General features: G+C 46.1%; 1 protein-coding gene and 1 pseudogene across 3 annotated transcripts in view; both read left to right on the top strand.

Moving 5' to 3' along the window:
- The window catches only part of Bmerb1 (bMERB domain containing 1), a 166,892-nt gene that overhangs the window by 55,968 nt on the left and 83,486 nt on the right, over positions 1–27,438 (top strand). For all 3 annotated transcript variants that reach the window (XM_039086245.2, NM_001014114.1, XM_063269270.1), the window contains exon 2: positions 6,953–7,076. In XM_039086245.2, the coding sequence (XP_038942173.1) occupies positions 6,953–7,076 (124 nt within the window). The remainder of the gene's footprint in view (positions 1–6,952; positions 7,077–27,438) is intronic.
- Ncoa4-ps1 (nuclear receptor coactivator 4, pseudogene 1) lies at positions 24,811–26,788 on the top strand (annotated as a pseudogene).

Genomic DNA, 27,438 nt, shown 5'->3' with positions numbered 1-27,438 from the left:
CTGTTCCTGTGGGCCTGTGTCTTGAGTTCACCAGGCAGCTTTCTTGCAGCAGAAAATTTGGTCTTACCTGTGGTCCTGAGGCTCAAGTTCGCTCGTGGGGTGCTGCCCACGGGCTCTCTGCAGCGGCAGCAACCAGGAAGACCTGTGCCGCCCCTTCCGGGAGCTTCAGTGCACCAGGGTTCCAGATGGTCTTTGGCTTTTTCCTCTGGCGTCCCAGATGTGTGTGCAGGGAGCAGTCTCTTCTGGTTTCCCAGGCTTGTCTGCCTCTCTGAAGGTTTAGTTAGCTCTCCCTCCCACGGGATTTGGGTGCAGAGAACTGTTTATCCGGTCTGTTTCTTTCAGGTTCCGGCGGTGTCTCAGGCAGGGGTCCTGCCGCTCCTGGGCCCTCCCCCACGGGAGCCCAGAGGCCTTATACAGTTTCCTCTTGGGCCAGGGATGTGGGCAGGGGTGAGCAGAGTTGGTGGTCTTTTCCGCTCTGCAGCCTCAGGAGTGCCCACCTGACCAGGCGGTTGGGTCTCTCTCTCACCGGGTCTGGGAGTAGAGAGCTGCTGCGGGCCGGGATCCACGTGAACCCCATTTTTTAATAGGGTTATTTGTCTCCCTGAGGTCTAACTTCTTGAGTTCTTTGTATATTTTGGATATAAGCCCTCTATCAGATGTAAGATTGGTAAAGATCTTTTCCCAATCTGTTGGTTGCCATTTTGTCCTAATGACAGTGTCCTTTGCCTACAGAAGCTTTGTAGTTTTATGAGGTCCCATTTGTCGATTCTTGATCTTAGAGCATAAGCCATTCGTGTTTTGTTCAGGAAATTTTCCCCAGTGTTTGAGACTCTTGCCCAATTTCTTTCCTATTAGTTTGAGTGATCTGGTTTAATGTGAAGGTCCTTGATCCACGTGGATTTTTACGGGGGGATAAAAATGGATCAATTTGCATTCTTCTACATGCTGACCTCCAGTTGAACCAGCACCATTTGTCGAAAATGTTATTGCATTGAATCTGTAGCTTGCTTTTGGCAAGATGGTCATTTTTACTATATTCATCCTGCATATCCATGAGCATGGGAGGTCTTTCCATCTTCTGATATTTTCTTCAATTTCTTTCTTTAGAGACTTGAAGTTCTTGTCATACAGATCTTTCATTTACTTGGTTAGAGTCACACCGAGGTATTTTAAATTATTTGTGACTATTTTGAAGGGTGTCATTTCCCTAATTTCTTTCTCAGCCTGTTTATCCTTTGAGGAGAGGAAGGCTACTGATTTGTTTGAGTTAATTTTATACCCAGCCACTTTGCTGAAGTTGTTTATCAGGCTTAGTCATTCTCTGGTGGAACTTTTGGGGTCACTTAAGTGTACTATCCTATCATCTGCAAATAGTGATATTTTGACATCTTCCTTTCCAATTTGTATTCTTTTGACAGTATCCCTTCTTAAACAGTGAGCCCCAAACCCTTCTCCTTGCAAGGTTTTTTTTGTTTTTGTTTTTGTTTTTGTTTTTTGTTTTTTGGTTGTTTTTTTGGTCAGATATTTTGTAACATGGACAAAAAAGTAGCTAATGCATGAATAAATTTTTTTTAATTATCTGTACTTATTGTATGAGGGTATTGTGCCACGTGCCCTGACATCGCTTCCTCAGAAGACAGTGTGCTGGAGTCAGTTCTCTCTTTTCACCCTGTGGGTCCTGGGGATTGAACTCAGGTTCATCAGGCTTGGCAGCAAGCGCCTTCATCCACTGAGTATTCTGGCCAGAAGCCATGTTTCTTGTGGGAATCACCATAATTACCCTCCCCACATTTCCCCACACCTCTCTGCTTCAGGGCCTGGCTACTGATGCTTTCTGAGAGAGTGGTATCCTGACACTGCTAGCATAGGATGAGGACAAGAGGTGGCAGGTTAAACAAGTGCACTGGTTCCTCAAAGGTTCCTTGTGGCCATATATAGTGCACAGCATAGCTGAGCAATTCATTCCTCATGACTGCTGGTGTGGGGGATCTGATCACAGAGCTGAGCCAGAGGGATTGACAGACAGCCTAAAGTCCTACAGAGAGTGAGGAGTAGACCTGGAGCTCCAGACTATGCCATCAGATTTCACTCATCCCATGACACCCTTCAAAACCTGGGTACCCTAAGCCAGAAAATTTGCAGACAGTAATGCTCAGGCCATCTGAATGTCATAATTACTTGGTGTGTGTGTGTGTGTGTGTGTGTGTGTGTGTGTGTGTGTATACACATGGGAGCCAGAAGTTGACATTAGGTGTCTTCCTCTAATTCTCTCCACCTTATTTTTTTTTGAGAGAGAGAGAGAGGCAGAGTAAGGGTCTGTAACTGAACCTGGAGATTATTGATTCAGTTAAGCTGGCCAGCCAACAAGCTGCAGAGGCCTGCATGTTTTCACACACCTCTCGCACCCAGTGCTGGTGTTACAGATGCCTGTTGTTATGAGCACACTATGCCAGAAACATTGATGAACATGTTTGTGTCTTTCCACAATGTCAGCTTTCTTAAATAGCAATAAATTCACAAAGTTTATCTGTTTCATTGACAGTAATTTGTCATATAATCCACCTGCCTTAGTAGCCTGACTGAGGTGAACGCAAGTTCTATTCCAGTCTTAATTTTGAATGTTAATTCTCAGATCACAGTAAATATATCTATGTATCTAAACTTACATGGGTTACAGGATGATTGCTAATCAAACAGGCTGCAGCAGAGTTCAAGAGGTTTCAGGAATGCGCTGAGAAAGAGGCTGTAACTCTAAGACAATGAGCTGGAGGTGCCTGATTCTGAAACTACTGGAGTCATGTTAGAGTGCAAAGCTACAGAGCTCAGCTGTGAGGTATGGAATGGGAAACAGTAGGTCAGGTCCAGGCCAAGTTGGCAAATAGGAGGACTAGCAGTCAGTTGCCTAGGTTGCATCAGTGCAGGTGAGGGGGATGAGCCAAAGCTTCAGGCACAGCTGAGTTCTTGCCCTGAACCCGCATGCTATGTATCAGATGTAGGTTTCTGTGGCACCTGGCCATTGCAGTGTTCATGTGCTTGTTACTTTATGTGATCCATGCAATAGAGTCCCCCCTTTCCTTGGTCTGATGTGTGTGATAAGTTCTTGAGCCAAGTTTCCTCACAGGATTTTTATGTACCCATGTGCTTTTATAGTTTCAATTTATTCTTATAGAACCACAGGGATACGTCACTTATCAGCTGTGCTCGGCAGGTGCTGCCTGGCAGTTGCTGTCATTTCTGGTTCTGCCCAGGGACAGTCACCCTTTTCCCTCAAAATAGAGACAAAAGATGCTTGTAAAATGGAGTATCCTAGGGCAAGGCATACATCAAAAGACCACTGTTTTATATAACATGGATAAGGTAGAGCAAGGACACCTAGGCCTCAGTACTTGACACAACCATGTAGGTGCTTGGGTCTAAACTCAAGGCCTCATACTTACATGGTAGCCACCCTCTCCCAGCCCCTTCCAGCCCCTCCTAGTCCCTTCCTAGCCTCCTCCAGCCCAATCTTAGTCTTTTTCACTTCATCCTTTCTCCTCTTTGCAGCAGAACATTGATGTTCCACTCTAGAAGGATCTTGGCATTGTGCCTGGAGCAATGGGACCTAGAATATGATTGTGGGAGTGTAGGGTGGCGGGGTGTCTGAAACACAACCACATGGTCCTGAGGAGACCTTTGTCCAGCCCATAATGCTGGAAAGGTCCCTTCATATCTTCAATAACATCTTTACCCTTCCCCAGCCTCAGGAAGTTTTGTGGAAGAAATCAGCACATACCTCTTAAGACGAGTTGCCTGAACCACCCAGAAAGGCCTCAGAATATTTCATGTTATCCAGTCCTATTTCTTCTGGAAATGTAGCCAGCTGGAACTGCTTCAATGTGTGTAGAGAGTTAGCCTTGGGGACTTCCATTACAAAGCCATATGTGAGACTACTTAGAATTCTTTACATTGGGAAACAATTCATAACATGGCTACAAATAGAAGTAGCCCAGGCTCTCGCAGCATTATTGAGGAGCAGCTGAGGATGAGGATGTGCAAATGGTATGTACTGAGGAAGAAGAGCAAGGAATGACAAAACCAGACTGTGGAGCACGGGCCGCGTGACATGCTTAATGGTTTATATGTGTATATACTAACATTTTTAACTACTAACATTTTGGTAGATCTTTATTAGTCCTTTTAAATATGTTGGAGGCTGGAAGGTTGGCTCAGAGGTTAAGAACATGTACTGCTCTTGCAAGGGCCAGAGTTCAGCTCCCAGCATTCACATCAGGTGCCCCACAACCTGTGATTACAGCTGCAGGGGGGGTTTATACTCTGTCCTCATATAGGTAATTTTATACAGAGGCCAGATGCAGACTTGTCCCCTTTGGTGTCATGCTAGTGTTCGGTATGTTTGTACTTGAGATTTCAGAGCTTTGGATTGGGAATGCTCAACCTCTATCACCATACTGACATTGCATGGACTATACTAGGGAGTGATGACGGTGGTGGCACAGGCCTGTCACCCAGCACTTGGAAGGCAGAGGCAGAAGGATGGGAGTTCAAGGTCATCCTGGGCTACATAAGAGATTCAAGGTCAACCTGGGCTATATGAATCCTAGTCTCAAAAACAAACAAACCCAAATCCTGTGTCTATGTCTCTTTCTTTTTCCGAATGTGATAGTTTTGGGGTGTTTTTTTTTTCCACTATAAATAGTTTTTTATTATTATTTTTTTTTTTATTAACTTGAGTATTTCTTATATACATTTCGAGTGTTATTCCCTTTCCCGGTTTCCGGGCAAACATCCCCCTCCCCCCTCCCCTTCCTTATGGGTGTTCCCCTCCCAACCCTCCCACCATTGCCGCCCTCCCCCCATAGACTAGTTCACTGGGGGTTCAGTCTTAGCAGGACCCAGGGCTTCCCCTTCCACTGGTGCTCTTACTAGTATATTCATTGCTACCTATGGGGTCAGAGTCCAGGGTCAGTCCATGTATAGTCTTTAGGTAGTGGCTTAGTCCCTGGAGGCTCTGGTTGCTTGGCATTGTTGTACTTTTGGGGTCTCGAGCCCCTTCAAGCTCTTCCAGTTCTTTCTCTGATTCCTTCAATAGGGGACCTATTCTCAGAGAATGAAAAAGAAAAAGAAAATCCCAGAGGGATCTATCAATGTGATTAGTTGCTCTCTCTGGGTAGTGTGGTTATGGACAATATTTTATTATATTCACTTACTTATTGTGGGGGGAGGGCACATGTGTGCCATAGTGTAGGAGGGCAGTGTGTGTGTGTGTGTGTGTGTGTGTGTGTGTGTGTGTGTGTGTGGCGGGGTCTTTCTTTCCATCTGAGGCTTGAATTCAGACTGTCGGTCTTGGCAGCAAGACTAGCCCTGAATTTTTTTTCTGTCTTTCTTTCCCACTGGTGTCCTCTGAATTTCCTACAAGAAAGCTGTGTTACTTTGTATCACTACTACTTACATTGCTTAGTAGTACCTTAAAATAATTAGAACAGTTTTCTTCTAGACTTATCCTGAGCCTTTGCAAAGTGAGTATGCAAAGTTGTCATGGTCAAAGAGGCAAAACCAAAGGGTTGGGGCTAGGCAGGGACTGACAGTGCCCGAGAAAGTTCCCATGAGCCTGCTGAGCCTGTGCAGAAAGAAGGCTCCACATCTGTCTTAGTTCATTTTCTGCTACTATGGCAGAATACCTGGGAACTGATGATTTGTAAAGAAAAGAGGTTAATTCTAGTGAAGGCCAGAAAGTTCAAGTCTGGGTGATGTCTCAGGCGTCCTCACAGTGCAGATGACACTAAGTGTAGGGTTCTGTTACCCAGGGGCTCTTCACAGGTGATCTCTGTCCCAGCTGGGTGTGTGGATTCAGGCAAAGGGGAGAGAGCCCAGTGGGGGTGGGGAGCTTCCCCTGCCTCCTGCTGCCGGTCCTTCTCCTTTCCACCGCCTCTGCCTGCCTTTTTGGTTGCTTGGCCGGCAGGGAACTGACTAACCAGCAAGGGGTGCAGGGGAGCTTCTGGCGGTGATGATTTCCGGAGAGCAGATCTCTTCCTAAAGCCTTATAGCTCTTATGACAGAAGCTCTCAGACGATGGAATAATTCCTGCACACCTTTAATTCTGAACATGACACTTAAATACAGTTTTTTGGATGGGTCAGTGACTGACAGCAGAAACTTCCTATTGGTTTGGCCTGAGAGCTTGGGAAGACCTCATCTACATATCCCAGGGCATGGTCCTGCTTCTATGACTGATCTGTCTTGACCTGTGACCTATGGTCACGTCCTCACCTGTGGAGGAGGGGCTTAAGACATTGCCCTACATGACTGGTCTGTCTCAAACCTCTCTACAGGGGTCCATGTGGGGCATAGCTACTCAAGGTCCTGATATCCTTCGAGAATGGGAATGCACCTGCTGTCCTTTTTAGGATTTCCAGGGGGTTCAACCTATCTGGACCAGGAATCAGGGTACTTTTCACTGCCCGCTGTCCCACAACCAAGGTAGCAGGTACCTGCAGGAGCAGTGAGCAAGCTGGAAAATGGGACATGATTTATGACAAGCTGCTTCCTAGATAGTCCAGGCCTGTAAGAGGAGGAACATACTTGATAATCTCTAATCATGTCTCACAGACCCTAGTCTCTCTGCCCCATTGTCCTGGGGACACAGGTCACATTTTAACCATAGCACCATGGATTTCCTGGATTTCGAAGGTTCCTTCTAGCACATGATGTCAGCCTAGTTCATATGTCTGCCCCTGAGGTGTGTCATGGCTGTTCCCCAGAGCAATAGCACAGTTTTCCTGGTAGGAATTCTTACCTTTTGACAGAGCTCTCACTGTTTCCCAGATGGAACTTGACCTCACAGGCCTCTGCTTCCTTGTTAGCTGGGATGAGGAGGCACACCCCTAATTCTGGTGGGAATCTTTGAAAGCCCTGGTGGCCTTTGAGTCCTGATGGCAGTCTCCTGTCCACACAGGCCAGCTGGACATCATCTCTATGGCTGAGACCAGCATGATGCCGGAGGAGATTGAGCTGGAGATGGCGAAAATCCAGCGTCTCCGTGAAGTCCTGGTTCGTCGAGAGTCAGAACTCAGGTTCATGTGAGTGAGTGGGGAAGCAAGGGTCAAGGTATGAAGCAGAGGCAGCCTGGAGAGCATGGTGGGGACTGAGCATCACACACTAAGACTGAGATCCTAGAAGCAACAAGAAACTCCCCTATGGATGCCACATGCTCTCAGAAGCAGCCTGACTTAACTAACTAACTAACTAACTAACTAACTAACTAACTAACTAACTAACTAAACTTCTTCTCCTTCCTTCATTTTTCATTTTTAGTTTTCTTTTTTTTAAGACAGGGTTTCCTTTGTGTAACAGCCTTGGCTCTCTTGAAACTTACTATATAGACTAGGCAGGCTTAAAACACACAGAGATCCACCTGCCTCAGCCTCCTGAGTGCTGATGAAAGGTGTTGCCACCATGCCCAGCTTAAATTCAGTTTTCTTTATTAAAATATTTAAAGAAAGAAAATAGAACACCAACAACTTATAAAATTACATCCTGGTTTTTGGTGAGATGAGAAGGGATTAAGGTCACCATGGAAGACGGGTCAAGGTACGAGTAGGACCTACAGTCTTTTCTCTTTCCGGAAATTCCAAGCTTCCTGGAAACCTTATTTGTCTTTATGTCTCAACTTTGCTATTTTAAGTAGGACATACCAGAAACTGGTCATTTACAGCATTTTTCAGAAGCTGTGCTCTCTGGCTTGTCACGTGGTAGGTGTGTTTTTGTTGTATTGAGAAATGATTTTGAACTCCCCATCTCCTTGGTGCTGGGCTGGGCTTCGCTCACCTGTTCACAAGTGATCGTTAGCATCCTAACAATGTGGGGTCCCACAGGGGATGCTGTGACAGCCACAACCCTGATGAAATTATGCAGGCCTGTGTACACACACAAGTATATGAGCAACTGTGTATCCAAGCTGGAGTGTGTGTGTGTGTGTGTGTGTGTGTGTGTGTGTGTAAAGGCATATTCTCATTTTGAGCCAGGTTAAATAGAAAACTGGTTTATTGGGGGAACTAGCCATAGCATTTCAGGGAAATGGCAATATCAAGGTGGATGATTTTCTGTAAAGGTGCAGCTGGAGATGGTGTTTAGAGGTTATTTTTTAATTATATAAAACATAAAATACATGATTTTCACAAATATTAATTTTATATCTACAAAAATGGAGTCTTAGATTCTCACTGTAACCTAGAGAAGTGGGTGTTGTCACCTGTTTCTTACTTTGCTATGTTTTGTGACACCAGCTCACTGCGTGTCCCAGGCTGGTCTCTCCAGTGCTAAGTACTGATATGCACCACCGCGTTCAGCTCTCACTACTATGTTAAACAAGAGTCATGAGTTGAGCTTGGGCTAGCCTGCTCCCAAAGTCACAGTTCTTTCCTGTCATTCATTAGGGTCGAGGATACCCATAAGTGCCACCCTGGTGGGAGGCAAGAGCACACTGCACTGAAGGGCTCAATCAGACAAAGCTGGAGGAATATAGTCAGGTGACTCAGACTCCCCAGACTTTGGTGTTCCCCTCCCCCCCCCATGCCAGGGCAGAAGGAGAGTATCTTTCTCTAGGGCTGCCTATTGAACTGGCAGAGGTCCCCAGAGCTCAGCATTCCCTGGAGATGGAACAGAGAATCTTCCAAAAGAAAATATGTTTCTAAAAGTTGGGTTCTAAAAGGCACAGCAAAGAGTTAGGAAATGGGATTACCTTCCAACCCTTAGACCTAGGGGGACTGGAAGAGGACTTCCAAACACCACAGTCTGCAAGGCCTAAACACAGCCACCTTCCCTGGCTCTATGAGAGATCTCTATAACCAAAGGGAACACACAGCAGTTCCTAAACTTAAAGATGGTTGTGCCCAAATGAACTTAGTCCCATCAGGCAAGAGAAGAGAGGTGTGTGTGTGTGTGTGTGTGTGTGTGTGTGTGTGTGTGTGTGTGTGTCCGTCCCCTAGCACCATGGAAACAGTGGGCTAGTGCTGATCTAATTCCTAAGCAAGCAAATTACCCAGACTACTGGACATGGGAACTCTAAAAGGTAATGAACTGGAAGTGTGTTCTTATAAAATAGTAGCCGGGCTGGACAAACCTCTCAGCTGCCTGTCTGCTCAGTCACACCCTCTATGAGAAGGGAAACTGGGGAGCATGACCTCCAGATAGGCCACGCCACCGTTCCTTTCTTTGCTGATTTGTTTTTCAGCCCTGCTGGTGCAGCAGGGTGTGATTATCCCATTTGGCAGAGGAAGAGACTGAGACTCTAAGTTAAAGGAGATGCCGCAGGCCTCCCAGATAGGAAAGAGGGGTTAGAACTGATGCCTAGTTTCCCCTTCACACCCACTCTCTCTAGTAGTGTCTCTCCCTATTGCTGTAAATTTTTTTTTTAAAAAAAGGGCTTCTTTTATCCTGCACTAGATCCAGCACCGTATTGCCCTATGACATCTGTTGGGTATTTTCACCTCAATCAGCAAAGCATCTCTCACTCACTAAGCTCCATTCCATATCACACTTCTGATGGCTACTCTCTGAGCCTGGCAACAATATCTCTACACATCTAGTTGCTAAGGCAGGTTGCCACCACGCCAGACATACACATCCCAATTCCATGGAGGGCCCAGGGTCCAGCCTTCACACGCACTCTTGAACTCAATTTAATTGCCAAATGAAAGAAAACACAACGCAATGGCATCTGATCCAATTGGTAAGATATAATTGCCCACCTAGACATAGAAAGCCCTGTGCACATCCATCACTTAAGAATATTCATAACAACCTGTAAATGTGCAGAGAGGAATCTTAACATATGCCTCCATGTTCTCTCTGCTGCTTCTCCTTGCTTTCTACAGTCTCTTCCTCTCCCTAACACTTTTCTCTCACCCATGCTTCCTTCTCATCCAATGCGAGACCTCATTCTATCTTGTGCCTGCCTTCACCTGCATAATGACCTCATTCTACATACCACTATGTAAAATAGAGTGCAGAACTGACCATAGACATTCACTCCACTGCAAGTGTGGCATACCTTGGCTTAACATTCCACTGGCAAGACTGCTGTTAATAGAAACCCTTGGAAGAGAGGTTCAGAACATTCCCAGTTTACAGATCAGAAATAACGCTCCCTTTGTCTGGAAATAAGCAAACTAAAACATAAGGGTTCAAGAAAAACCCCTCACCTGCTATGCACTAAAAATAAAAAAAATAAAAAAATTTTAAAAATACAAGGCTTCTTTAGAAGACTGAGGCCCTTGAGACTGGAGGTAGTTGGGATGGCTGGAGGTAGTTGGGATGGCTGAAGGATGTGTTAGCTGCTGCAGAAGCAATAGATGCCAGTTTGTGAGGGAGGAAAGAAGGGAAGGAAGAAGAGAAGGAATGAGGAATATGGAAGGGAAAGGGAGAATAGGGGAAGGTAATGTAAGGAGAGGGAAGGAATGGGGGCTGTAGGAACTACATCTACTGAAATTTGATGAGTGTTACCTAACATTGGTAGGACTCTTATCCTCCCTGCACACCTGCCTGCCTGCCCCCCCCCCTCTCTCTCTCTCTTGATTTTTCCAGACAGGGTTTCTTTATGTAATTCTAGATGTTCTAGAACTCAGTGTACAGACTATACTAGCCTCTAACTCAGAGATCTTCTAGGCTCTACCTCCCAAGTACCAGGATTAAAGGCGTGCACCACAGATAGACTTATACATCTCTCTTAATGTAGCATTTCCAGCGTCTTGAATTGTGCTGGGTACTTAGGCCAATTAATATTTCTTAAATGTATAATAAATTATCCTTCCCAATCCTCAATTTTGCCAATCCTTATCCCCTCATTAATCTCTCTCCCATGCCCCCTTGCCCTAGAGTAAGAGGGAGACAATGTCAGGCTCATGACAGAATCTCTACCTGACCTGAACCTAGCAGCCTTTGGCTATACCAATGGCAGTCATGGTCACAGGCAATTGACTCTGTTATACATGCTCATGATAAGCCCAAAGCTACTGTATGAACCATGAATCACAGGAAAGGTGAAATGTAGGGGAAGTATCCATTCCCTAATTGACTTTTGATTGTGTCAATAAAGATAGCAGAAGCTAATTGCTGGTGAAGGGGAAAAGGTGGGACTTCCAGGTCCCAGGAGGAAGAGAAGGGAATGAGAGGGAATGAGAGGGGGGAGGGTAGAGTAGGTAGTAGAGTGGAGGGAGCAGTAGATATGTAGATCTCAGGGGCACCTATACCTCCTGGCAACCTGTGCCCACTCACTGCTAAAACCCTCAGCTTGCCAACATTGCCTTACCTACTCAGGGTCAGGTCTCAAAGAACTCAGGACCAAGGGCTTAATGAGATGCCTGTCAACATTTCAAAGCAAATACTGGCTGCCAGGTCCCTTCCAGCAACAAAAACCTGTTACAAATTCCTCAGTACTTCTCAACTAACCCTCTCTCTAAACCTCTCCAGCTCAGGAACTGGGTTCACTTCCCTTCCTGCAGCGTCTCCTTGTCTATATAACCCAGTCATTTTTGCACTCTCTTGGTCCTCAGCTCTTAGTTCTTGGTTCCCTCTCTTGCCCCCACCTCGTCTTTGCTCTCTCTTCTCTTCCTTCCTTTTCCCAAACTACTGAAAAGCTCTCAGGGAGAACTTTCCCTCGGGATGGAGACCCTCCAACTCCAAAGACCAGACCGAGACACCACAGGATGCAATCAGCAAGAGGATTTGGTTTATTGTCGGGATACACAGGCACAGGCACCTGCGGGCGCTTCAGTCACTCGGGGGACTGGCGTGCCCCACGGAACCAAGGATGGGCTTTTTATAGGATTTTGGGGAGCAGAAGCAAGCATACAGAAGCAGATGCATGGTTACAGGGATATAATTGGTGGATTCTAATATGGCAAGGGTTTAGCCCGGGGGCAAGTTTCCTAGCTACCTTCCTGAAACATAACGACTGACTCGACCCCCCACCAGGGTGTGGGACCTCTCCCGGGGCTTTTTTTCATTGTCAGGTGCTCAACCGAAGTCGTCCTGTTGCCAGGCCTTCAACCAAACACATCCTGCTTGGCAGCCGATGTGTACTCAGTGTTCTAACCTTTCCCTGAACCAGTCATCTTAAGTACAGCCTTGTAAAATGGCGTTACTGCTGCTAAGCTGGGGTCTTTCATTCCCCCATTTTTTTTTTGTTAACTTTGAGTGAAATCTTTCACTCGACTTGGTCAAGAAATTTCTGTCTGGTGGGGGCTTATTCCCCCACTGACTCTAGGCCACAAAAGGACTAGGAGGAGTTTTAACTTTAAGGGGTTTGGAGTGCGCTGAACTCTCCATGTCTGGGGTGTAGTGTTGTGGTTAGTCAATTCCTCAGACCAGACTGCCTTGATGTGTGGTGCGTGGATCTAAGCCGCGACTCCGTCTACCTTTAGGGCGGTCGGGGTAGTCAGGAGGACGGTGTAGGGTCCTTTCCACCGTGGCTCGAGATTCTTGGTCTGGTGTCTGCGCACCCACACGGTGTCTCCAATCTGGAACGGGTGTGGCACCACCGGATGCTCAAGCTCGTCCTGGTAAGCAGCGGCCAAAGGTCTCCAGACGTCTCTCTGCACAATCTGTAGGGCCTGTAAATGGGCCCTCAGAGAAGGGCTGTCAGCAAAATCAGCAATGTTTGAATCAAAGAAATGGGGGTGGTGCTCCATACATTATTTTAAAAGGAGTTAGACCATGGGGGCCCGGGGTATTCTGGGCCCGATATAGAACTAGGGGAAGGAGGGCCACCCAATCCTTTGAGCCAGTTGCAAGCGTAAGTTTGGATAAAGTCTCCTTAATTGTTCTATTCATGTGTTCTACCTGACCTGAACTCTGGGGTCTATCTAATCAATCCCCAGCAATTTGGCCACCAACTGACTTACTTGGGAGACGAAAGCGGGCCCGTTGTCCGACCCCAACGCTTGAGGCATGTCATACCTGGGAAAGATTTCCTCGAGGAGCTTCTTGGTGACCATTTTTGTAGTCTCGTGCTTCGTGGGGAAGGCTTTGACCCATCCTGAGAAGGTGTCTACAAACACTAGGAGATACTTGTATCCATATATATATCTGGTTTAATTTTAGTAAAATCAATTTCTCAATGGATGTCGGGACGGTGTCCCCTAGGACGAACTCCTTGTCCAATCATGGTCCTTCCCGGGTTAACCTGAGCGCACGCTTTGCAACTCTCAGTCACCTTTTGTATCGCTTTGTCCCGATTCAAAAAACACAGATTTATCTCTTCCCGATCTAGTAAGGTTTTTATCTTCTTAAACCCCAAATGGGTTAATTTATGTAAAAAGGAGATCAATTCAAAAGTCCTTTGTAGACCCACTGTTTTAGTTGAGGGTGGTAGATGGCCCCCATTTTTTTAGGAGCTCTATGTCCTCATGGGCATAAACCCAACTGGTTTGTCCCACTGGTGGGGGCGTGGGTTGGTCTGGGCTATTTAAGGGCAAGATTTGTTTGCTCATGGCCGCTTCTCGCGCCGTGGCATCGGCCAGCCGGTTTCTTCGTGCCTCTGGGTTGTGCCCTTTTTGGTGTCCTGGACAATGTATAATACTCAGTCTTTTGGGCAAGAATAGGGCTTCTAAGAGGGCCAGAATTTTAGCCATATCTTTACCCTCAGATGTGAGCAGCCCCCGCCTCCGGTAGATCTCCCCGTGGATGTGTGCCGTGGCAAAGGCATAACGGCTGTCTGTATATATATTTAGCCTCTTACCTTTTGTCATCTTGAACGCCTGAGTCAAGGCGATGAGTTCAGCCTGTTGTGCGGAGGTACCAGCAGGCAGGGCTTTCGCCCAAATCACTTTGTCCTCCGTAGTGACCGCAGCTCCAGCCTTTCGCTCTCCCTCTGTCAAGAAGCTGTTGTCATCCGTGTACCATGTGTGGTCAGCATTCTGAAGAGGCTGGTCCGATAGGTCCGGCCTGGTTCCATGTACTTCTGTGAGGATTTGTAGGCAGTCATGCTGTTTTGTCTCCTCTGGTAGAGGAAGCAAGGTGGCAGGATTGAGGGCGACTACGGGCCCAAACTGAACCCGTTCTGCATCCAGTAACAAGGCTTGGTGTGAGAATTAGAGAGCCAGCGGTCTGGGGGCTGCTTTACCAAGGCCTCCACTGCGTGGGGTGCTAGGATGGTGAGTGGCTGTCCCAAAGTCAATTTTTCAGCGTCCTTGATCAGGACAGCAATAGCAGCCACCATCCTTAGGCACGGTGGCCAGCCAGAGGCCACAGGGTCCAATTTCTTAGACAGGTAGGCCACAGGGCGTTTCTAGGGTCCCAACCTTTGTGTTAGGACCCCTTTAGCATACCCCTGTTTCTCATCGATGAACAGTTACTGAGCAAATTGTAAGGGTTTGGAACAGTCAGATGAATATCTTCTATCCTCTTGTTGACCTTTCTCAAGTCTTGTACTGGCCTATAATCTCCAGTGTCGGGTTTCTTAACAGGCAGAAGAGGCGTATTCCAAGGCGACCGGCAGGGGATTAGGATGCCTTGATCTAGAAGCCTCGTAATGTGAGGCCTTATACCTTGATAAGCTTCATGTGACAGGGGGTATTGTTTTATGGAGACTGGAGTTGTAGTGGCCTTTAACTGTATAATTAAGGGGGGCTGTTGGAGCGCCAACCCCATCCCACTAGTCTCTGCCCAAGCCAGTGTCCTGTCCCGGTTTATAGGGTTAGAACTTGAAGGGGAGTTCCGTGGGGGCCAGTTATTTGGGCCCCTCCTTCCTCAAAATGAATTTGTGCTTTTAGTTTGGTGAGCAGGTCACGGCCCAGCAGAGGGTACGGGCAGTCTGGAACATGTAAGAAGGAATGGGTCACCTTACCAGTAGCCAGCTGAACCCAGCGGTCCGTAGTCCATCAGTATTGTTTCTCACCAGTAGCTCTTTGTACCCAGGCCGTCCGGTCGCTGAGTTGTCCTGAAGCTCGGGTGAGGACTGAATGCTGGGCTCCTGTGTCTACCAGGAAAGTAACCGGCTGCCCCCCAACTTTAAGCGTTACCCTGGGCTCAGGGGGGGGCTCCTGGCCCTGACCTCCCTAATCTTTATCTAGAGCCAAGAGGGAGGTTCGTGGTCGAGGTTTTCGGGGTCCGCCAGGCTTCTTGGGGCACTCTCTGGCCCAGTGCCCTTTCTCTTTGTAATAGGCACATTGATCTTTATCCAGCTTCAGCCCCTTTCGAGCTCCCCCCTATCTCCCTTCTTTTCTTGGCCCTGAACTACGGCGGCCAAGATTCGACTCAATTCTTTGTTTCTTTTTTATCTCTCTCTTATTAAAAATCTTTTTAGCTTCTTTAAGTAAATCCTGTAATGTATAGCCCTGCAAATTTTCTAACCTCTGTAACTTAGTCCTGATATCTGGAGCAGCCTGCCAGATGAAGGACATAGAGACACTCATCATTTGTCCTGGGTCATCTGGGTCATAGGGAGTGTACATACGGTAGGCCTCCTTAAGTCTCTCTAGAAAGGTGGAGGGAGTTTCCCCTGCTTCCTGTAATACCTGTTTTACCTGAGCCAAATTAGTAGGGCGTCGTATAGCCCCTCGGAGACCCGCTAGAAGCAACTGGCGATAAAGGCGTAGGTGTCCCTTACCTTCAGCTGTATTAAAATCCCAGTTTGGTCTCTTAAGTGGGAATGCAGCATCAATTTTCTCAGGCAGCTGGGTGGGATGCCCATCATCTCCCAGAATATGCTTTCTGGCCTCTAGGAACACTCTTTGTTTTTTTTTTTTTTCTGAGGTTAAGAGGGCCTGTAAGAGCTGTTGGCAGTCATCCCAAGTAGGCTGGTGGGTAAGTAAAACAGATTCTATTAGGTCGGTGAGTGCCACCGGATCTTTGGAGAAAGAAGGGTTGTGTTGTTTCCAATTGTAAATGTCAGCTGCTGAAAACGGCCAGTATTGGGTCTGGCCACCGGTTCCCTGTCTAAGTGGGAAAGCCTGGGAGGTTGAATCTGGCATCACCTCGCGCTTATTGCGCAATCTCCCTTCGACAGGGGAGAAACCCTTATCAGACTGTGGCCCGGCAACTGATCTGGCCGGCGGCTCTGCCTCCTCCGTTTCAGCCGGGCCTGTCAGAGAGAAGATCTATGAGAGGGGAGTTTGGGTCTGCCGGGAGGACAGGTTTTTTAGAAGGCTCTGATTTCACAAAGGTAGAGAGAGGAAGACATGGCCGGCGGACCGGGCGGGGCCGAGGGGACAGGCTGGGGGTTGAGGGGAGGCCAATTCGGGTCCACGAAGGGTTCCGCCCAGGGGGGGGGGTTTAAGGCGAGACTCTCTCAAGTGATAATATAAGAAACCTGGTCAGGATGTCCGTGGACGACCCGATCTTTAACCTGTAAAATAATGATCTTATTAAATGTGCCATTCACTGGCCATCCCGCTCCTAAAGTGGGCCACTCGGATGTGCAGAGAGTCTGTCATTTTCCTTTTTTAACCTCGACGGACTGGTTGTGTGCCCGGTCGTGGACGTCTTTCCAATGATCAAGAGTGAGACTTAGGGGCGTTGTTAGGGACTGTCCCATGTTAGTTCTAAGGAAGATTAGAACACAGAGAAAACAAACAACACCAACAGTCAAACAAACAACAGACAGGCGTGCTGCACGGCTTTGGTACCAAACTGAAAGCAAAAAGTCAGATGGAGGTGGCAAAGGTCCGCGGCCCTCTGAAAGCCAAAAATACAGACAGAGGTGCCGTTAGTCCGGATCTTTCTCCTCTAACCAGAGTCCCAGATTGGGCCCCGAAAAGTCGGGCCCTAACACCCTTGGAACGTCTTCCAGGGCTGCGGGGCGAGAAGTCTGAGCTCGTCAGCTCCTTCTTCGTCCCGCCCAAATTCTAAACAACCTGGCTGAGCGCTCACAGAACAGACCTGGCTGAACGCTCACAGAACAGACCTGGCTGAGCGCTCACAGAACAGACCTGGCTGAGCGCTCACAGAACCTGGCTGAGCGCTCACAGAACAGACCTGGCTGAGCGCTCACAGAACAGACCTGGCTGAGCGCTCACAGAACAGACCTGGCTGAGCGCTCACAGAACAGACCTGGCTGAGCGCTCACAGAACAGACCTGGCTGAGCGCTCACAGAACAGACCTGGCTGAGCGCTCACAGAACAGACCTGGCTGAGCACTCACAGAACAGACAGAATAAGGCAGAACGAGACAGAATCAGACAGACGCGGGCCGGCTTACCTCCCAGTGGGTGGTCGGTGGTCCCTGGGTGGAGAATCTCCTTTCCCGGCCAATGCACCAAATGAAAAGCTCTCAGGGAGAACTTTCCCTCGGGATGGGGACCCTCCAACTCCAAAGACCAGACCGAGACACAACAGGATGCAATCAGCAAGAAGATTTGGTTTATTGTCGGGATACACAGGCACAGGCACCTGCGGGCGCTTCAGTCACTCGGGGGACTGGCGCGCCCCACGGAACCAAGGATGGGCTTTTTATAGGATTTTGGGGAGCAGAAGCAAGCATACAGAAGCAGATGCATGGTTACAGGGATATAATTGGTGGATTCTAATATGGCAAGGGTTTAGCCCGGGGGCAAGTTTCCTAGCTACCTTCCTGAAACATAACGGCTGACTCGGCCCCCCAAGGGTTCAGCCCGGGGGCAAGTTTCTTAGCTACCTTCTTGGAACATAACGACTGACTCGGCCCCGCACCAGGGTGTGGGACCTCTCCCGGGGCTTTTTTTCATTGTCAGGTGCTCAACCGAAGTCGTCCTGTTGCCAGGCCTTCAACCAAACACATCCTGCTTGGCAGCCGATGTGTACTCAGTGTTCTAACCTTTCCCTGAACCAGTCATCTTAAGTACAGCCTTGTAAAATGGCGTTACTGCTGCTAAGCTGGGGTCTTTCACTACCTAAGCTATAGCCTAGTTCAGTCTGGACCGTTCTAGATGCCTCTGTGCAACTCTCCCTCATATCTACAATAAAATCCTTCTCCTTGACCTTGGAGTGGCCCTGTCTTGAGTTGAGGGTAGAAGCAGACACAAATCATGTCGGGTGTCCTTTCTTTAGATAGAAACTGTGCTAGGTAGTTCTCTACTCTGATAACAAACAAGGATAGTGAATAGGATAATAGGTGGAAAACTACAACACAAGGAGGGAAACTGCACTCTAGAAAAAGCAAGAAAGTAATCTTCTTGCAACAAAACCAAAAAGGAGAGAAACACAAACATCATTCCACGTCTAACAATGAAAATAACAGGAAGCAACAATCACTGTTCCTTCACCTCTCTCAGCATCAATGATCAATTCCCCAATAAAAAGACAAAGACTAACAGACTGGATACGTAAAGAGGACCCAGCATTTTGCTGCAAACAGGAAACACTCCTCAGAGATGAAGACAGACACTACCTCAGAGTAAAAGGCTGGAAAACAATTTTCCAAGCAAATGTCCCAAGAAACAAGCTGGAGTAGCCAGCTTGTTTTGATATTATATCAAATAAAATTGACTTTCAACCAAAAGTCATCAAAAAAAGATAAGGAAGGACACTTCATATTCATCAAAGGAAAAATCCACCAAGATGAACTCTCAATCCTAAATATCAATGCTCCAAACGTAAGGGCACCTACATTCATAAAAGAAACCTTACTAAAGCTCAAAGCACACATTGCACCTCAGGCAATAATAGTAGGACATTTCAACACCCTACTCTCAACAATGGACAGATCATGGAAACAGAAATTAAACAGAGACATAAAGATACTAACAGAAGTTTTGAACCCAGTGGATTTAGCAGAAGATAGTTATAGAACATTTCATGCTAAAACAAAAGAATATACCTTCTTTTCAGCACCTCATGGCACCTTCTCCAAAATTGAACATATAATTGGTCACAAAACAAACCTTAACAGATACAGGAAGATAGAAATAATCCCATGCATTCTGTCAGATCACCAGGGAATTAGGCTGGTCTTCAATAACAACAACAACAACAACAACAACAACAACAACAACAAAAAACAACAGAAAGCCTGCATATACATGGAAGTTGAACAACGCACTACTCAATGACAATTTGGTCAAGGAAGAAATAAAGAAATAAAGGCTTCTTAGAAGTTAATGAAAATGAAGGTACAACATACCCAAATGGGACACAATGAAAGCCCTACTAAGAGGAAAACTCATAGCTCTGAGTGCCTGCAAAACGAAACAGGAGAGAGCATACATCAGCAGCTTGACAGCACACCTAAAAGCTCTAGAACAGAAAGAAGCAAATACACTCAAGAGGAGTCAAAGGCAGGAAATAATCAAACTCAGCCTGAAATCAACCAAGTAGAAACAAGAAGGACTATACAAAGAATCAATAAAACCAGGAGCTGGTTCTTTGAGGAAATCAACAAGATAGATAAACCCTTAGCCAGACTAACCAGAGGGCACAGAGAGTGTATCCAAATTAACAAAATCAGAAATGAAAAGGGAGATATAATCTGAGGAAATTAAAAAAATCATCAGATCCTACTACAAGAGCCTATATTCAACAAAACTGGACAATCTGGAGGAAATGAACAATTTTCTAGACAAATACCTTGTACCAAAGTTAAATCAGGATCAGAAAAACCATTTAAACAATCCCATAATTCCTAAAGAAATAGAAACAGTTATTAAAAGTCTCCCAACCAAAAAGGGCCCTGGACCAGATGGGTTTAGTGCAGAATTTGATCAGACCTTCATAGAAGACTTCATACCAATACTATCCAAACTATTCCACAAAATAGAAACAGACAGAACGCTACCAATTTCCTTCTATGAAGCCACAATTATGCTTATGCCTAAACCACACAAAGACTCAACAAAGGAAGAAACCCTCAGACCAATTTCCCTTATGAATATCAATGCAAAAGTACTCAATATAATTCTCTCTCCCAAACTGAATACAAGAACACATCAACACAATCATCCATCATGATCAAGTACGCTTCATCCCAGGGATGGTTCAATAGACAGAAACTCGTCAATGTAATCCACTATATAAACAAACTCAAAGGGAAAAAATGATCATTTCATTAGATTCTGAGAAAGCATTTGACAAAATTCAACACCCCTTCATGATAAAAGTCCTGGAAACATCAGGAATTCAAGGCCCGTACCTAAACATAGTAAAAGCCATATACAGCAAACCATCAGCTAACATTAAACTAAATGGAGAGAAACTTGAAGCAATGACACTGAAATCAGGAACTAGACAAGACTGCCCACTCTTTTCCCACTTATTCAATATAATACTTGAAGTCCTGGCCAGAGCAATCAGACAAGAAAAAGAGGTCAAAAGGATACGAATTGGAAAAGAAGAAGTCAAAATATCACTATTTGCAGATGATATGATAGTATACTTAAATGACCCCAAAAGCTCCACCAGAGAATGACTAAGCCTGATAAACAACTTCAGCAAAGTGGCTGGGTATAAAACTCAAGACGGATGATCAAAATGTGAATGCTTCACTCCTGCTCTAAAAGGGGAAGAAGAATACCCTTGGCAGGGAAGAGAGAGGCAAAGATTAAAATAGAGACTGAAGGAACTCCCATTCAGAGCCTGCCCCACATGTGGCCCATACATATACAGCCACCCAAGTAGACAAGATGGATGAAGCAAAGAAGTGCAGACCGACAGGAGCTGGATGTAGATCTCTCCTGAGAGACACAGCCAGAATACAGCAAATACAGAGGCGAATGCCAGCAGCAAACCACTGAACTGAGAATAGGACCCCCGTTGAAGGAATCAGAGAAAGAACTGGAAGAGCTTGAAGGGGCTCGAGACCCCATATGTACAACAATGCCAAGCAACCAGAGCTTCCAGGGACTAAGCCACTACCTAAAGACTATGCATGGACTGACCCTGGACTCTGACCTCATAGGTAGCAATGAATATCCTAGTAAGAGCACCAGTGGAAGGGGAAGCCCTGGGTCCTGCTAAGACTGAACCCCCAGTGAACTAGACTGTTGGGGGGAGGGCGGCAATGGGGGGAGGGTTGGGAGGGGAACACCCATAAGGAAGGGGAGGGGGGAGGGGGATGTTTGCCCGGAAACGAAAGAATTATTATTAAGTATTAAATAAATTAAAAAAAAAGTGGCTGGGTATAAAATTAACTCAAACAAATCAGTAGCCTTCCTGTACTCAAAGGATAAAAAGGCTGATAAAGATATTAGGAAACTAGCACCCTTCACATAGTCCCAAATATTATAAAATACCTTGGTGTGAGTCTAACCAAGTAAGTGAAAGATCTGTATGACAAGAACTTCAAGTCACTGAAGAAATTGAAGATCTCAGAAGATGGAAAGAACTTTCATGCTCATGGATTGTCAGGATTAATATAGTAAAAATGGCCATTTTGCTAAAAGAAATCTACAGATTCAATGCAATCCACATCAAAATTCCAACTCAATTCTTCATAGAGATAGAAAGAACAACTTGCATTCATTTGGAATAACAAAAAAAAAAAAACCAGGATAGTGAAAACTATACTCAACAACAAAAGAACTTCTGGGGGAATCACCATCCCTGACCTCAAGCAGTATTACAGAGCATTAGTTAAAAACTGTATGGTATTGGTACAGAGACAGGCAGATAGATCAGTGGAATAGAATTGAAAACCCAGAAATTAACCCACACACCTATGGTCACTTGATCTTTGGCAAAGGAGCTAAAACCATCCACTGGAAAAAAGATAGCATTTTCAACAAATGGTGCTGGTTCAACTGGTGATCAGCATGTAGGAGAATTTAAATCGATCCATTTTATTCCCCTGTACAAAGTGTAAGCCTACGTGGATCAAGGACCTCCACATTAAACCAGATACACTCAAACTAATAGAAAATAAATTAGGCAAGAGTCTCAAACACTGGGGAAATTTTCCTGAACAAAACACCAATGGCTCATGATCTAAGATCAAGAATTGACAAATGGGACCTCATAAAACTGCAAAGCTTCTGTAGACAAAGGACACTGTCATTAGGACAAAACAGCAACAACACATGGGGAAAAGATCTTTACCAATCCTGCATCTGATAGAGGGCTAATATCCAAAATATAGAAAGAATTCAAGAAGGTAGACTCCGCAGAGCCAAATAACCCTATTAAAATGGGGTTCAGAGCTAAGCAAAGAATTCTCAACTGAGGAATATGAATGGCTGAGAAGTACTTAAAGAAATGCTCAACATCCTTAGGCATCAGGGAAATGTAAATCAAAACAACTCTGAGATTCCACCTCACACAAGTCAGAATGGCTAAGACAAAAAACTCATGTGACAGCAGATGCTGGTGAGGATGTGGAGAAAGAGGAACACTACTCCATTGTTGATGGGATTGCAAAGTGGTACAACCACTCTGGAAATCAGTCTGAAGGTTCCTCAGAAAATTGGACATTGCACTACCTGAGGACCCAGCTATACCTCTCCTGGGCACATACCCAAAAGATGCTCCAACATATAACAAAGACACATGCTCCACTATGTTCACAGCAGCCTTATTTATAATAGCCAGAAGCTGGAAAGAACCCAGATGCACTTCAACAGAGGAATGAATTCAAAAGATGTGGTACATCTACAGAATGGAGTACTACTCAGAGATCAAAAACAATGATTTAATGAAATTCATAAACAAATGATTTGAACTAGAAAAGGTCCTGGGTGAGGTCACCCAATCACAGAAAAACACTCACTGATAAGTGGATATTAGCCCAAAAACTTGAATTACCCAAGACACAATCCACAGACCACGTGAAGCTCAAGAGGAAGGATGACCAAGATGTGGATGCTTTGGTACTTCTTAAAAGGGGGAACAAAAATATTCATTGGAAGGGATATGAAGTTTGGAGGAGAGACTGAAGGAACAGCCATTCAGAGCCTGCCCCACATGTGGCTCATATATATACAGCCACCAAAACTAGATAAAATTGATGAAGCTAAGAAGTGCTAGCTGACAGGAAAGGAATATAGATCTCTCCTGAGAGACACAACCAGAGCATGTCAAATACAGAGACAAACACTAGCAGCAAACTGAACTGAGAATGGGACCACTGTTGGATGAATTAGAGAAAGGATTGAAGGAGCTGAAGGGGCTTGCAACCTTATAAGAACAACAATGCCAACCAACCAGAGTTCCCAGGGACTAAACCACTACCCAAAGACTATATATGGACTAACCCAGGGTTCCAACTGTGTATGTAGCAGAGGATGCCCTTGTTGGGCACCAAAGGAAGGCGAAGCCCTTGGTCTTGCCCATGTTGGACTCCCAGTGTAGGGGAATGTGGGTAGTGTGGGAAGGGGGGATGGATGTGGAGGGGAACACCCTTATAGATAAAGGGTTGGGGGATAGGATTTGTGGCTTATTTTCGGGAAATTGGGAAAGGGTATAGCATTTGAAATGTAAATTAAAAAATATCAAATAAAAAAGGAAAGAAAGAAAGCTACTTGGGTAGTAACACTCATCTCTCTGTTTCATGATGATAGATGTGATGTGTCCAGCTGTCTCAAGTTCCTGATGCTAGGCTTCTTCAGATATTATGGAATGCACCCACAAATAGGAAGCCCAAATGACTCCTTCCACTCTCCCACTGTTTTTTGTCAGCTATTGTATCTTAACAGGAAAAGTAACTACGACACTCACAATATTGATATTTTTGAGTGTTCCCTGGACCCTGGCTCACACTAAGTTCTTCCTGACAGAAAGGTATTCAAAACACCCAGGCCCATGAAATCAAGGTATATGCCACCATCAGATTACAAGGTCATGGTCATAAGAAGCCCTCAGTGCTGTGTGTTTCCCAATCTGAATACCAAGTATGTCTTCCCTATAGCTTGTCCTCTGGCTCTAAACCTGCAAAATGGCATTTTGGAGATCTCTTTGCTGAGGTTTATCTTTATGAACTCTCCTAGAAGAAGTCAGGGAGGCCCTGGTTCTCACACCTCCCCCTGAAAGACCCCTGAAGTGGGGGAACCCTCACTCAAGTCTTGGGATGACGCGGCCCCCCAAGAACTCACGAGAGAGCGATCTTGATGCAATCAAAAAGAGGTATATTGATAGGGACGACAGAAACCAGTGCACTGGGGTCAAGACTCGTATCCCACGCCGGGGTAGAGGAGTTTGACCTTGAATGGTTGGGAGAAGGGGTATTTAAAGGAAAAACCATACCGAATCACAAGGAAGAACCTCCTGTTTCTTATGATTGTTCTTTAAGATTTTAATCTAACTTTGTGGTTAACCAGTTCCTGCTACTATGGTCAGCTGCTATTATGGTCAGCTAGTTTCTGGAACAAAGTGGCTGAACCAGCTGGTGCAATTACTCTTTCTGTGATCAGCTAGTTCCTGGAACAGGCAGTTCCAGGGCCAGCATTTGGCTTCAACTTTTGTCTAGGGGGCAATTTTAAACTTTTTCCTTTCACCCCCACCACACACACACCACAGTAGCCACCAGGTAGCTGGAGCTAATGCTGGGGCTGTTCTCCTCCTGGACACTTTTGTCCCTCCCCTCCTGTCCTGATGCTCAACCTCAGGCTCATTGTCTTTCATTTCATCCCAGCCAGGGATCACACCGTTAGCTTGTAATAACTCCTGCAGCCCTTGGCTGCCTGGCTTAGCTTCTCTTTGTCTTATATCCCTCCTCATTCCTACTGTTTATCTGGGTTCCAGAAAATTAAGTGTCTTCAGCCTCCAGAGGGGTGGGCTGGTTATCTCCACACTCCACCCACTGATTGGATTTTTCATAAAAGGGATTTGTGGCCTGCTTCTCAGCTTGCTCAAGCCATTTGCAATTTTTAACCAGACTGAGTCAGAATTTCATCAGGCAATGAAGAAAATTGTGTGATGGGTATATCTCAGGATATACCTCATGTCCTGGGATTCTAATATTTCCAAAGCTGGCTTGAACTCTAGAACCATGTCATTAAGAAACAGAACGTGTGTCTGGGTCAGTCCAAGGTCAGCTCGGATCACTGGAGGAAGCACTGCCAACTGGAACAGTGAGCAAAATTAATACATCCCTGGAACAGAGTGACTGCTGCAGTAATAGAGAAACACTTTTGAGGTGCAGTGATGCAAGGAGGGAGCTGGAGCTTGCTATTGGTGGAGTACTCCAGGCTGACCAGCAAATTAAAGATAATTTGTGAGAAGTAAAAGCTCAGATTCAAAGCTGCATAAGTCGCCACCTGGAACAGGTAGATCTCATCTATCAGCTTAAAGAGGAGACACTGCAGCAACAGGCTCAGCAGCTTTATTGGCTAATGGACCAATTTAATTGTCTTATACATCAAATGGAGAACCCAGAACAAAGATCTTGCCAATCAAGTCTCTGTTCTTGGAGAGAATGGGCAGTTTGGCCCTTAAGCCTGAACATTCAACTCTCCTACTCTTTGAAGCAAATACATCTGCTCTGCCCCAGACCATTACCACATTTGGATCCCTCAAGACCATTCAAATTCCTGAACATGTTATAGCTCATGCTAGCTCTTCAAGTATTGGGCCTATCCTAGAGAAAAGAGGTTGTATCCAGGTGCCAGAGAAGACTCCTGCAGAGCCTGCAGTTTCTTCAATGATGCCTGGGGCTTAGAAAACTGGCTCCTTAACAGTCATCAATAAGAAATTTCTGGAAAACCAAGCTCCTCAAAATGTAATGCCATTGTAGCACCAGTTCCTTGTCTACTGAAGCTGAAAAGGTTGAAGATGTAGAGATCCTTGATCAAAATGAGCTGGACCTGTCTGATTGGTTGGTGACTCCTCAGAAACCCTGTGAACCGAACAAGCCTGTGAATGGCAGCTCTGAAACCAGTGAGAAGTTTAAACTCTTGTTCCAGGTGTTCAGAGAGCCCAACAACATGAATGATTGGCTTGTCAAGCCTGACTCCTATACCAACTGTCAGGGTTACCAGCGCAGAGGTGTGGAGATTGAGAACCTGGGCAGTCTGAAATTTCTGAATGACCACTTGCAGGCTAAAAAATCATTGCCAGGCCTTCCTGGTTGCTGCCGCCACAGAGAGCCCTTGGGCAGCACCCCGCGAGCAAACTTGAGCCTCGGGACCACAGGTAAGACCAACTTGTCTGCTGCAAGAGAGCTGCCTGGTGAGATCGGGACACACAGAGGCAGAGTTCATCTAGGACCGGGCACTTCCTGTGTTTGCCTGAGGTCCCACACCCGCGGATCCCGGCCCGCAGCAGCTCTCTGCTCCCAGACCCTGTGGGAAAGAGACCTCACCGCCTGGTCAGGTGGGCACTCCTGAGGCTGCAGAGCGGAAGAGACCACCAACACTGCCCACCCCTGCCCACATCCCTGGCCCAAGAGGAAACTGTATAAGGCCTCTGGGCTCCCGTGGGGGAGGGCCCAGGAGCGGCAGGACCCCTGCCTGAGACACCGCTGGAACCTGAGGGAAACAGACCGGATAAACAGTTCTCTGCACCCAAATCCCGCGGGAGGGAGAGCTGAACCTTCAGAGAGGCAGACAAGCCTGGGAAACCAGAAGAGACTGCTCTCTGTACATACATCTTGGACGCCAGAGGAAAACACCAAAGGCCATCTGGAACCCTGGTGCACTGAAACTCCCGGAAGGAGCGGCACAGGTCTTCCTGGTTGCTGCCGCCGCAGAGAGCCCTTGGGCAGCACCCCGCCTGGTGAACTCAAGACACAGGCCCACAGGAACAGCTGAAGACCCGTAGAGAGGAAAAACTACACACCCGAAAGCAGAACACTCTGTCCCCATAACTGACTGAAAGAGAGGAAAACAGGTCTACAGCACTCCTGACACACAGGCTTATAGGACAGTCTAGCCACTGTCAGAAATAGCAGAACAAAGTAACACTAGAGATAATCTGATGGCGAGAGGCAAGCGCAGGAACCCAAGCAACAGAAACCAAGACTACATGGCATCATCGGAGCCCAATTCTCCCACCAAAACAAACATGGAATGTCCAAACACACCAGAAAAGCAAGATCTAGTTTCAAAATCCTATTTGATCATGATGCTGGAGGACTTCAAGAAAGACGTGAAGAACTCCCTTAGAGAACAAGTAGAAGCCTACAGAGAGGAATCGCAAAAATCCCTGAAAGAATTCCAGGAAAACACAATCAAACAGTTGAAGGAATTAAAAATGGAAATAGAAGCAATCAAGAAAGAACACATGGAAACAACCCTGGATATAGAAAACCAAAGGAAGAGACAAAGAGCCGTAGATACAAGCATCACCAACAGAATACAAGAGATGGAAGAGAGAATCTCAGGAGCAGAAGATTCCATAGAAATCATTGACTCAACTGTCAAAGATAATGTAAAGCAGAAAAAGCTACTGGTCCAAAACATACAGGAAATCCAGGACTCAATGAGAAGATCAAACCTAAGGATAATAGGTATAGAAGAGAGTGAAGACTCCCAGCTCAAAGGACCAGTAAATATCTTCAACAAAATCATAGAAGAAAACTTCCCTAACCTAAAAAAAGAGATACCC

Source organism: Rattus norvegicus, chromosome 10 (assembly GCF_036323735.1).
Source record: "Rattus norvegicus strain BN/NHsdMcwi chromosome 10, GRCr8, whole genome shotgun sequence".
In the NCBI taxonomy this organism is placed as follows: domain Eukaryota; kingdom Metazoa; phylum Chordata; class Mammalia; order Rodentia; family Muridae; genus Rattus; species Rattus norvegicus.
This window is presented reverse-complemented; position numbering and strand designations above follow the sequence as displayed.